The 13217-nt window shown below is 37.9% G+C and overlaps 2 protein-coding genes across 3 annotated transcripts in view; both read right to left on the bottom strand.

Annotated features, from left to right (window-relative positions):
- Positions 1 to 1999, bottom strand: part of LOC103142667 (high choriolytic enzyme 2-like) — an 8549-nt gene extending 6550 nt beyond the window's left edge. The window contains exons 1-5 of one of the 2 annotated variants that reach the window (XM_007558825.2): positions 1906 to 1999; positions 1749 to 1828; positions 1468 to 1498; positions 836 to 886; positions 171 to 314 (exon numbers count right to left, since the gene is read on the bottom strand). In XM_007558825.2, coding sequence (XP_007558887.1) covers positions 171 to 314; positions 836 to 886; positions 1468 to 1498; positions 1749 to 1802 — 280 coding nt within the window. In that variant the 5' untranslated portion in view covers positions 1803 to 1828; positions 1906 to 1999. Of the gene's footprint in view, positions 1 to 170; positions 556 to 835; positions 887 to 1467; positions 1500 to 1748; positions 1829 to 1905 lie in introns of those variants that run through there. The other variant, XM_016674663.1, reaches the window with a different exon arrangement.
- A 1683-nt stretch (positions 2000 to 3682) lies between these two features.
- LOC103142666 (low choriolytic enzyme-like) lies at positions 3683 to 13215 on the bottom strand (the record flags this gene model as incomplete). Its single annotated transcript, XM_016674674.1, has 6 exons — positions 3683 to 3879; positions 6900 to 7030; positions 7234 to 7315; positions 12014 to 12192; positions 12564 to 12684; positions 13113 to 13215. Coding segments are annotated over 6 exons (621 nt in total), but the record flags the coding sequence as incomplete, so codon positions are not given.
- Positions 13216 to 13217: the final 2 nt, after the last annotated feature.

Genomic DNA, 13217 nt, shown 5'->3' with positions numbered 1-13217 from the left:
AGGTGTTATGTCATGTTTATGACAGTGTCACGACAGTCTTATTCAACCCCCTTCAAATAAAGTGTTACCGATTTCTGTAGTACCGTAAACATATGGCATTGTTTTATTTGATACAGTTAGAATATGTATATTTTATTAGCATGCCTGCTAATAGGGACAGAAGTTCTTACTGTAGCTAGTAGAGATGTAGTAGGGCACACGGACATAGGATCCACGTTTGGGCCACTTGCAGCCTTTCAGGTAGCAGGAGTCTGCATTCCTGCTGGTAGCTTTAGGAACCGCCACGTCGCCTTGCAGCATGAATGTTTCTGGAACTGATGAAGACTCAGTTTAATTCAGTTTAATGATACAATACCAAATCACAACACGTCATCTCAAGTCAATCATGCATCCATTCCTATTCTAGTTTTCTGTCTAAGGGAGCCCTCAGATGGCGTTGAGTCACTGGCTTTACGATAACTCAGCATGCATGTAGCAACAGTGGAGAGGAAAAACTCCCTTTAACAGGAAGAAACCACCAGCAGAACCACAACCTGGCTCAGCGCGGGCGGCCATCTTCCACCATCGACAGGCAGTTTGAGAAAACAGAGCAGATGCACAAAGAGACACGAGAACTGATGTAAAAAAAAAAACACTTTCTGTTTTAAAGAAAAGTAAGAAGCTAATAGCAAGAGAAGGAGAATATTTTGTTTTTGGCAGCATTATGTCAGCCAATGCTATTTCACTTTTCATTTAGTGCAAGAAAATGGTCCATTTATCACCCAATGATGAGAAACAATTAAGTCTTGACGTATTTTTCTCATTACAGAATTTATCATTTAAATATTAGTCTTACGAAATTGAGCTTTGGGTCTTGGGATGACTTCGAGGATGTTGTCAGACTTATCTGGAAACAGAATACAAGAAGTTTAGGTTTGAAATGTCCATCAGGGAAATACAGACATGGAGACGAATCCAGGAACTGAACTCTAGTAAGAGCAAAAGGATTTGTTAAAGAGTCAACTCAAATACTGAGTAACTCATCAAATTATCAACCATTAATATTTAAAAATTACATCATCATAGGAACCAAAATAGAAAGCTAAGTGGAAACTTTGGTATTTTAAGGACCAAAATGACAATTATTCATATAAGTAACAAAAAATAACACTACAAAATTTTCCAAATCAGTTTATTTCCACCAAAAACTTATGAAACTTTAACAAAAACTACCAGTGTGTTTCTGAGTCTGGCAATTTTTTGGTTAAACATTTTTGTTTCTCATTCAGTGGGAAGAAAATAAAGTAAGAGTAGATGTACTTCAAAATAAAATTTTACTAAAAAGTGAAAAGTGTAGTAAAAATATTTCTCAGTTTTTTTTTGTTTTTTTTTGTTTTTTTTAAAGTTACTCAAGGAATGTAACTAGTTACTACCCAACTCTGGTCAAACATAATAATATGTAATAATATGTGATTTGATTCAACTCACCAACTGGATCCTCATTTTTAGCTGGTGCACTCTGCAACACAGACACACAAAGTCACACAATGTTTATTTACTCTCAGTTTATATTCCTTAGTCTGCTTATTTTTAAGCCAAAACACACAATTAATTAAACTAATGTTATTTTCCTTGTTTTATGACATCTCATGCTCTCGCAGTGAGAGGAAAACAGAATACAAACTTTTTCCTTTCATTTTTTCTTTCTAAATTTTTACACTTTGAAAAATATTCAACATCACATTGTTAGAAATGACAGTAAAACCCACCAGAGACCCGTCGGCCATCAAAAGAAAGAGCAGGCAGAGAACATTTGGAGTCATTGTGGAGTTTCTTTGAAACTCAACACCTGAGCAGATGAAAGTAAAACAGTTAAATTATGTTTTCTTTGCCAGTAATGTGCAGATTCACAATGTGCAACATTACCTGATGAGAGATGAAGTCAGAGAGGACTGAAGAAGTGGCTGTTTGACGCTCCATGAAACCGATGCTCTGCTCTTTATAACCAGGTCAACCACTAGAAGTGACCACAGCTGTTTTTTCCTGTCTTTTCCACATAAGAGGAAAAAACACCCACTCATAACTTCAGTGGCAGGAAATGTCTCGCTTGGTTAAAAGTCAATTCTCACATTATTGGTAATGGTCAGAAGCTACGGGAACTTTCAGATTGCAGAAAAGGTGCTGGATATGCTTGTGCATGCAATGCTGCTGTAACACGCAGGTCAATAAACAAAATCATTATTTGAAAATTACCAATATTGATATTGAAATGTATGTAATACTATGAAAAATTTAAGGGCGCCAACAAAGCAAACACGTCAGCTTTAAAACACAAACGGATAGTTAAGTGTGTCAGTCTGTGGTTAGAACTTTCTCATTCACTTAAAACCACAAAGGTGATTTCAAAACATCGCCTGATCTGAGCAGGAAGTCTGTGGAGGGACTGAGAGTTAAACAGAAGTTTAGTTAGAAATTTTAGGTTTTTTAGGGTGATATAAAAACTGAAAACTATAAACCAATTTTCCTCCATCTTCAGTTCCTGTGTTGGTCCATAAGATAAAAGCTAATAAAATACAATGTCTGTCTGCTACCTGACAAGGGATTGTCAATATTTTAATTTTAGAGACAAACTAAAGCAACCTGGCTGTATGCAGAAAAGCATTTAGCATTCATGATAACTGACTAATCAATACTGACCCAATCTTCTTTCATTTACTTTAACTGAAACATATTACAAGGTTTTTGAGCATCATTGTACTGTTTAAGGTTATGCCACAACATAACTTGGTTTAAATCTCTACTTTGACTAGGCCATTCTTTGTTATTTGCACAACATTCATATTTTAAGCCAATTCAATGTGCAGATCAGTGGCTCAACCCCAGACTGTCGCTCTGCAACCGCGCAGCAGTAAAGAAGAAGCACGGAGAGCAGCAACCACATTCAGGAAACCATAACAGTCCAAAGGACAACCTGCAGAAAGCAAGTAGAGAAACTAAAGCAACGATACAGTGGAAATATGCTAACAGAGCCAGCGACGAGCATAGTATGGCTACACCTTTACTAGAGTTGCCTTTGATTAGTGGAACTTTGACCAACATGTCAGATGTGTATTTGGTTGATTTTGTTTGCTTGTTTTGTAACCGGTGACTGATGAGGTGAAGCACTTTGAGCTGCCTTGTTACTGAAATGTGCTATGCAAATAAACTTGAATTGATTTGACTTTTTAAAAGGTATTTTGTGAAAATATGAAGCATTTTCACTGAATTTAGCTAAGAATAAAGCAAATGAGATCGTCTATGGTCCACTTATTCACTTACAGCATTAAATATGTGACTATTTGGTAAGGTCTGCAGACAGATGATCTCATAAAGCAGTTTTTGTCTGGCTTATCTAGCTGGGAGTAGAGATGTTTTCAGCTTTTGTCCCTTTTACCAACAAGGCTATAAACTTCGGTCTTGTGGGCCTTTGTAATGGAGTCGTCTGTGAACCTGAACTTTAGTGAACTGAAGCTAGCTTGGTTTTTATGACACTGCAAGCAGGATTTTCATGGAAAAGTAAACTGTCAAGCAGATTGCCTTTATCCAAATGTTCAATGATAACCATTAAATTATGGATTATAGAATATCACAGTGTTTGTACTGTTGGAACTCAGTGCATATTAATGAGATGAATACAACTTTAATAAAAATGATAATTTTATTCTTTTACACAGAGGCTTCATGTAAAGTAAAAAGCAATAAGCAAATTCAAATCAAAGTTGCATGAAGTTGGCTGAGGAACCTCCCATCAACAGGAGATGCAGTGCAACCTTTGACCAGCAGGTGGCTCCAGATCTTTTTAAAAATGTGTCAGATCAATTCTTGGCTTTTGTTGAGCTGATTTCTCCAAGTCATTTTATACTGAGAAAATAGAGACATTTAGAGACTACATAAACAGTTTCAGAGAATTTTAAGACTAAAACATTTTTTATTACTCACAGCATCCATAAAGCCTGTTGACGCGGGTGATGTCATTGGTACTCATCTTAGTGGCTCGCCCCCAGTCGTACTTAGGATTGGACTTGGCAACGATGGTAGGCAACTTATTTTTGGAGAATGCATATCTTAAAGAAGACACCAATACATACTTAATATTTTTGATTAATTCTTCAAGATGCTTAAACTGTTTATTTCACCATAGTTCTGTTTATTCTGTAGTTCAATCAGAAATATTAATCAACCATGGCGGGCTACATCTCCCTGCATTTCATAAGTTTGAATAAATCACATTGTGGGAGAGAAGTTTCCTGCAACTCACTTTCCGTACTCCATGATGGAGGTGAAGTCGTAGGGAGTTCCCAAGTTGTTGGTTTTTACTTTTCTGAAATTATTCTCTTTTCCTATACACCAGTCAAGAAAAGATAAAGTATTTATCAGTTATTTTCAAACATTTAACCTTAAATATTTGCTATGTAGCTTGAAAACTTTAGTAAAATCAATTAAACTGGAACGCTGACCTGACTCAATGTTTTGGGGATAATTCCAATATTTCAAAAATACAGATTTGCTAAAACAAAAAAAAATACAGTAAATAATTATGAAACAGATTCTTTTAACTTCAAACTTACCTTTCTTAATGTTTTCAAAGAGAATCTCAACATGTTCGTCTCTGTCAGAGCGGGACTGTTCATGGTTGAAGCCCAGAGCGTGAAGAACCTCATGCTGAATTGTGCGGAGGGACAAACAGCGAGGTTTCTCCAGGGAGATGAACTGTCCTCCATCCTGACGTCCCACGCTGGACAGACACCTGACATGTTCAACATGGAGACCAGAGAAAAACAGGCAGGATGTTAATCAAATGTAATATGATGACAACTCTTCCTGTGCTTTATCTGTAGATTTCAGTACAGAAGGAACCCAAATGCAACATCAACCTGTTGCATGCACTGTGCAAGTGAAGAATGGTGGGTTTCATGGGTGAAAAATATAACAAAACATAAGATTTTTATGTATCAAAACAGCAACTTTTAGTTAATTACAACATACTTAAGCCAACATGTTCAACCAATAGAATCAACTATTGATGGATGCAGTCATGCAAACTCCATGAATGTATATGAGGAGTGTGTTCCTACCCATTCTTTGGTTCAAAGCGGATGTAGTCACGATACTTGTTACTATATGGGACAAAGCGAATGCAGGTGGTCAGCTCAAAACTCTGAAGCCCTCCAAGAATGATCTTGCGTTCTTCTTGAGCTACAAAAACATTTAAATCTGTTTAGTTAATTATTGATTAATGAAACATGAATAAGTGGGCGTGGGTCGGTTACTTCCAGGTACACCAAGGTTTTTAAAAAACGTCTACAAAGGAGCCAAGATGTTCCTTCAATGAGCTTTCAGAGAAACTGGCAGTTTTTTTATATTATATTTTGTAAATCATGAGCAACATGTCTGTTAAGCAGCTAAGAGAAAGTATGTAAACGCAATAGCAGAAATACACTTGGAGAATTTAATGAAGAGCACAATAGTAGCTCCTTTAACTCTGTGTTCACACTGCGATACCTTTAAACAGTGGTACCCAAAGTGGGTCCTGGAGACCCGGCATCCTGCATGTTTTAGTTCCCTCCCTGGTTTAACACACCTGGATCAAATGATGGCTCGTTAGAAACCTTAAGAGGAACATTGACAAGCTGGAGAGGTTGTTACTACAACCAGGGAGAACTAAAACGTGCAGGATGCCGGGCCTCCAGGACCGACTTTGGACACCCCTGCTTTAAACCATTGTATTTTTTATCCATGCCTTAAAAGCTTTTCAAGCAAAACGTCTTACTGTAGCTATCAGAGATGTAGTACGGCACAGTGACGTAGCGTCCACGTTTGGGCCACAGGCAGCCTTTCAGAACACATGGATCTGCGTTCTTGTTTGTGGTTTTCGGTACCAGGATGTCTCCCTGAAGGATGTATGATTCTGTAACGATAAAGACAGAGACTCAAGTACAGAAAAATGTATATCATCAGGAATGATGCAACCGGTTCTGCAGAGGCCTGGCAGTGAACTATTTAAAACCAGGAATNTCTTCACAGAAAAAATCCAGGAAATAACACTATTTATGAAATAAATACGTATTTTCCGGACTATATGCTGCACCGGACTATAAGCCGCAACCCCAAAGTTTTTTTTTAAAACCAGTAAACATACACATATAAGCCGCAGATATCTCTGCTGCTCCAGGTTTTCCACAACGATGCAGCAGCATCATTGAGTCATAACAGGTCAATTGAATATCACATTTATTACGGTTGAAAAAGAAAAAGTTGCCAAGTTTAGATTTAACTGAACTGATTTCGGTAGTTTCCGAACCTTAACTGTAACAGTGAAAGTGCTGATCCTTTGTGTCTGCTACTAGCATGTGCAAAATTAAAATGGGCGCCTTCTTCTTCTTCTCCTTCTTAATCTTTTACTTTAGATTTCAACAGCAGCTTGCATCCATTATTGTTGCACTACTGCCATCTACTGGATCCTAATATCTATACCTCAAATTCTCATAATGATCCCAGTATTATTTAAAAAACTGAAAAATCTTCTTTTCCCCCCTCAATGCTATTTAACTGATCAACAACATTCTCAAATTTCAATTCCCTATAAAACCTAATTCCGTTTTAATGGGCGCTTTCTTCTTTTATTTACAATTTTGACTTCCAGTGATTCACTTCCTGCTAAAGAGCCCCCTGGTGGTTGAAGAAAAATCCGCATACAAGCCACACTGGGCCATAAGCCGCAAGGTTCAAAGCTTAGGAAAAAAGTAGCGTCTTATAGTCTGGAAAATACGGTATATGAAAAAACATCTAAATGCTTTCTGGTATTGTTCAGGGGGCTGGACCAAATGTGGAGGCGTAGTTTGGGGACCACTGCTGTAAAACTAATTATTTTTGTTACTCACAGCATTTGTAAAGCCTGTTGACGCGGGCGATGTCGTTGGTGCTCATCTTAGTGGCTCGCCCCCAGTCGTAGTTAGGATCGGACTTGGCAACGATGGTAGGCAACTTACCAACTTCTTTGGAGAATGCATATCTTAAAGAAGACACAAATATATCCTGAAATTTTGATTAATTCTTCAAGATGCTTAAGCTGTTTATTTCACCATAGATTCCAGTTGAGTTTCCAGTTTCTGTAGTTCAATCAGAAATACTAATCAACCATGGCGGGCTACATCTCCCTGCATTTCATAAGTTTGAATAAATCACATTGTGGGAGAGAAGTTTCCTGCAACTCACTTTCCGTACTCCATGATGGAGGTGAAGTCGTAGGGAGTTCCCAAGTTGTTGGTCTCTACTTTTTTGAAATTTTTCTCTGCTCCTGTGCAGTAGTCAAGAAAAGACAAAGTATTTATCAGTTATTTTCAAACATTTAACATTAAATATTTGCTATGTTGCTTGAAAACTGTAGTAAAATCAATTAAACTGGAACGCTGACCTGACTCAATGTTTTGGGGATAAATCCAATATTACAAAAATACAGATTTGCTAAAACAAAAAAATACAGTACAGAATTATGAAACAGATTCTTTTAACTTCAAACTTACCTTCCTTAATGTTTTCAAAGAGAATCTCAACATATTTGTCTCTGTCAGAGCGGNCACTTTAAGTATCAGACAGAAGTTATGGAAACTTACAAACTTGCAGAATAAGTGGTTGGCTTTGACTAGGCCATTTTAAAACTTTAATGTGATTTATATCTTTATTTTCAGACATGCAGTCCAGTGGTCTGAATCAGTCCTAGACCATCACTCTGCATCAATAATACAAAGGCATGGCATGAAGAGCATTACTTGGTGACAACTATGGATTTCATATTGTTTCTGAAAGAAATGCACTAGTATTGTCATAATGAGAGGTTACCAGGACTCGAAGGGAAGCAACTAGTGATGGGTTCGGCAACACCGATGCGTCGGCGCATGTGTGAAGCCCACAGACCAAAACCCGGGTCGGTGCGCGTATTGGTTTCAGCAAGTCACGTGACCGATACAGGAACTGTTTCGAAATGACATTAACGCGCCAAACTGTTTATAAGGAAGCGAATCTGTCAAATGCATTTGCAAATGAATTCTTGATCTTTTACAGTACAGCGTCAACTATGGAGCAGCTTCAGGCGAAAGGTTTCCACAGAGTGGGACCATTTTGATCTTATCTTGGAAAATAAATTTATTTTTGTCGTTTCATCCAGTTCTTGTCAGTTTCCACTTGATCTGAATCCAAATTCGCAGAATTTTTTGTGCAGTTTTTCTCCACAGTGTTCTGCGTCCTGATTGACTGGTGAAAACAGTCTCCGTGCTTCTTCTCTACCCGAGTGCCAATAACGTTACAGTATTTAATACAGATTGGCCATTCAGGAGATGGAAACTGAAACTTTCAATGCCAGCTGGAAAAACCTGTGGCCCTAACCCTAGTACAAAACCTGACCGGAGGCTTGACGAGATCCATCGCTCTGCCGTAGATCCAGCTGTGAATCTCGCAGTGCAGGTTGGAGGAGACACTTTAATGACATGACTCCGGATCACATTAAGGCCCGATTGATGCACACGCACATCTTCTGATCTGAAAACTGGTTTTGTTTGGTTTCAATGTAGAGTATTTAATTATGCTGTATAATAATTTTAAAAAATAAAGGTAACTACTTCACAGATTTCTCCTATCACGGGTTATTTTCAGAACGCAACCCCTAAGAAAAACAAGGGTTCGCTGTAAATGTGGTGTTTATTTTTTTCTAAACAGGAGAAATTTTGTCAAAAAAGCGTAAGACTAAATTTCAAGATGTTGTAAAAACTTTTTTTTTTTTTTTAAATAAAAATTTGTGGAAGAATAAAAACGGTTCATGCATCTTCATTCCACTTTGTGGTACATGTTCACATTATTGGCTGTATATAAAATATATTTTAAATCTAACTGAAGATATGACATAATACAATATATAATATTCAATAAAATATTAAGACTTAAATCTTATTGTATGCACTAGGTCATCGTTGCCTGTAGGAATTTTTAACGTCCAGCAGGTGTCAGTATTGAGTGACAGTATCAGTTTTGCTATGTGTCGAAATGATACATGACGCCTCATCTACCCATCACTAGAAGCAACAACTACAGACACCCAACGCAGTTTAACAGATTTATTGAACAATTAAGTGCAATGGAGAGAGGTGTAGCTCAGCAGCAGCAGGGAGGAACCGGGCCAGAGGAGGAAATGAGAAAAGGTGAGCGGTTAGACAGAGAAATAATGACGGGAATGATGGTGTAGCCTTGTGAAGGCTTACGGTTTGAGGGTTCAGATGAGCAGAGGAGGGTACATGGGTTTCTCAGCAGTTGGTGCAGTGAAGGGTTTCCAGGTGGAGGAGTTCCAACAGGTAACTGAGGGTGGACAGGCAGCAGCAGGGATGGTGGTCGTGAAGGAATCCAGGGGCAAGGCCTAGCAGAGCAGCGCGGGTCAGGTAATCCAGGTGGATATGAATATCACAGAGTGGTCAGAGCTGGTTCCAGGAAGAAGAAAGCGATGGGAGAGGCATCAGGGACAAGTTAAACACTTTAGATGCAGCACAGAGAGCTAGTGTACCACTGTACATCTGGCATCTGCTTCTGTGAAGCCACTCCTATTTAAGGCCCTTGCTGGTTGGTGATGATGAGCACCAGCTGGATCCCATCAACCTGCCACCCTCAAAATGTAGAAAACACTCCCCTGCAGAACCCAACAAGTATTTTCCTTTACTATAATATTTAAATAATATAAAGGGTAAAGGTAGCTATTAAGTAATTTGCTTACTTAGTAATCAAAACAGTATTGTTTGTAAATCAACTAAGATCATTATTTTATGTAAATATTGCAATTGAAAGAGGTATTAGTGTGACGTTGCACTGTGTATTTTATTTGGCTTTGCCATTTCAGCCCCAAGTGCTCTGATGCGTTCAATGGAAGTCGGGAGGACAGGACGAGTTAATTGCAACACTCTCAATTTTTTCCTCAGGGATTTCAACTCCTCGGTTTTTTGTAACAGGCCTGCAACGTTTTTCCACTCTCCTGGAGGTCGTGAGTAAGAAACTGACTGGGTTACATTTGTTTATTACTGTATCTTGATGTGTGTGGACATTTCTTGTGCTCTGGTTGAAGGGAAAAGGTGGCCATTAACATTTTATTTGTTATGCCTTATATATAGGTTCTTTAAATCTTAAGAGTTTTCTGGCTTTAAAGTTTATTGTGGTGATTAAATAGTCAGATTTCCCTTTCACTTTAGTTTAATAAAGTTAGGCTGAATTGCTTTGCCTAACATTCTAATGTTTCTCTGGGTCATATTTGTCATAAACAAGGTAAGTGGTGCTGCACACTGATTGGGGTACCAGATTGATATTGAACCCAAGCACCCTCCATTTTAGTTTTCACGCATAGAGTGGTTAAAGGTGCTACAAATACCTTCCAGGTCTTCTGGTTCTGGTTCTGCTCTGCATCCAGAACCAAATCAAACATGGAGAAGCAGCATTCAGCTTCTATGTACCACAAATCTGGAACAAACTTCCAGAAAACTGCAAAAGATGCTTTCATCATGTTTCTTACTTTGCCTCTGTAGTAAAATGTTTTTTTTTGTTTGTTTGTTGGTTTTTATTTTCCTTCTTATCATTTAAAGCAGTTTCAGTTGCCTTGTTGCTGAAAATGTGCTTCACAAATAAAACTGTGTTGCCTTGTCTTCCCACTACAACCAGTTGGCCATCCCCGGTCTGCCAGTCTGGACCAGAAAGCCCCAAAGGATCTTTAATCCTCCCAGTTTGGCAGTGAGACTTCAAGTCAATCAGGTGTTCAGACGTTGGCAGCTTCATGTTGCTGGACTTTGGGTGTAACTTTGGTACCTTTTTCTGATTTCCTTCATTTTAATGTAACAAAACAGCAAAAACTCATAAGAGCATCAATTTCAATTACAATCATCAATTTTGTCCATGCAATGAAGCCTTTTATTCAGTAATGTATTAGCAAAAAAAATTTTTTTTCACGCTTTTGAAATGAATACAGCTTTAATCAAAAATTATAATTTTATTCTTTTACATAGAGGTTCTATGTAAAATTAAAAGCAATAAGCAAACTCAAATCAAAGTTGCATGAAGTTGACCGAGGAACCTCCCATCAACAGGAGATGCAATGCAACCTTTGACCAGCAGGTGGCTCCAGATGATCTTTTTAGGTGTTTGCAGTTTAACGTTTTATGAGCTGATTATATTCTCGCAGCAGATCAATTCTTGGCTGTTGTTGAGCTGATTTCTTCAAGTCATTTTACTCTAAGAGAGAAAATAGAGACATTTAGAGACTACTAGAACAGTTTCAAATATTTTTAAGACCGTAAAACTAATTATTTTTGTTACTCACAGCATCCGTAAAGCCTGTTGACGCGGGCGATGTCGTTGGCGCTCATTTTAGTGGCTCGCCCCCAGTCATAGTTAGGATCGGACTTGGCAACAATGGTAGGATTCTCATTTTTGGAGAATGCATACCTAAAAGAAGACACAAATATATCCTTAAGATTATGATTAATTTTTTAAGATGCTTAAACTGTTTATTTCACCAGTTGGATTTTCATCTTTCTAGAGTTCAGAAAGTTCCATTCAGCAAAACTAAGCAATTTTGCCAGACTAAATCTCCAAGCATCTATATGAGTTGAATGAATCACATCATGGGAGAGAAGTTTCCTGCAACTCACTTTCCATAATGCATGACGGAGGTGAAGTCGTAGGGAGTTCCCAAGTTGTTGGTCTCTTCTTTTTCGAAATTGTTCTCTGCTCCTGTGCAGCAGACAAGGAAAGACAAAGTATTTATCAGTTATTTTTAAACATGTAATCTTAAATAGTTTCTATGTGATGTAGTTTGAAAACTGTGGTAAGATCACTTAACCAAACCGACCTGGCTGAATGTTTTAGGGATAAATCCAATATTTTAAAGATGCAACTTCAAAATATTTTCTATTTTTATTTGTGTAAGTGAAGTACAGAATTATGAAACAGATTCTTTTAACTTCAAACTTACCTTCCTCAATGTTTTCAAAGAGAATCTCAACATGTTCGTCTCTGTCAGAGCGGGCCTGTTCGTGGTGGAAACCCAGAGCGTGAAGAACCTCATGCTGAACTGTACCATGCTCCAAACAGCCATGTCTCTCCAGGGAGATGAACTGTCCTCCACTCTGACGTCCTATGAAGGACCAACACCTGACATGTTCCACATGGAGACCAGAGAAAAACATAGATTGTTAATGATGTGAACTTTAATGATGTTATTCTTAGTTTCCCAATTCCAACTCTAACTGGACTTGTTCTGAGGATGAAGTACAACTTAGTTTCATTTAATAAAAAAATGTGTTTGGTTTGTGCTTAACTTGTAATATGAGTATTCTTATACGTTTCACCTAATAAACTTTAATCAAATGTAAATAAGGATAATTAATAGTCAGATTTTGCTCATTAATGACATCGTTATGACAACATAACCCTGGGTGATGCAATAAAACACCATGTAAATCAACTATTGATGGATGCAGTCATGCAATCTCCATGAATGTGTGTGAGGAGTGTGTTCCTACCCCCCCATTGGTTCGAAGGAGATGTAGTCCCGATCTCTGTAACTACCCAGGACAAAGCGAATGCAGGTGGTCAGCTCTAAGGTAAAGAGTGCTATACGGATGCCGTTGTGTTCATCTTGAGCTGTAAAAAAATCGGTAACATTCATTTAAATCTTTTCAGTTCATTCTTGAATAATGAAACATGAATAAGTGGGCATGGGTCGGTTACTTCCAGATACACCAAGGTTTTTAAAACACGTCTACAAAGGAGCTAAAATGTTTTATTGTCCAATTTTGAGAGTATTAGAGTTAGGATTAACCCTAACCCTCAAAGTTCAATGAGCTTTCAGAGAAACTGGCATTTTTTAATTATATATTTGCAAATCATGAGCAACATGTCTGTTAAGCAGCTAAGAGATTATCTGTAAACACAAGAGCATAAATACACTTATATCATTTAATGAAGAGCACAATAGTAGCTCTCTTAACTCTCTTGCGATACCTTTAAACCATTGCATTTTTTGCCTTGTACACAAAATACAATACAGCTTTTTAGGCAGAACTTCTTACTGTATAAAGGAGAGATGTAGTACGGCACAGTGACGTAGCGTCCATGTTTGGGCCACAGGCAGCCTTTCAGAACACATGGATCTGCGTTCTTGTTTGTGGTTTTCG

Source organism: Poecilia formosa, unplaced genomic scaffold (assembly GCF_000485575.1).
Source record: "Poecilia formosa unplaced genomic scaffold, Poecilia_formosa-5.1.2 Scaffold99, whole genome shotgun sequence".
Lineage (NCBI taxonomy): Eukaryota > Metazoa > Chordata > Actinopteri > Cyprinodontiformes > Poeciliidae > Poecilia > Poecilia formosa.
The sequence above is the reverse complement of the archived record's forward strand: the minus strand, read 5'-3'. Positions and strand labels throughout refer to the sequence as shown.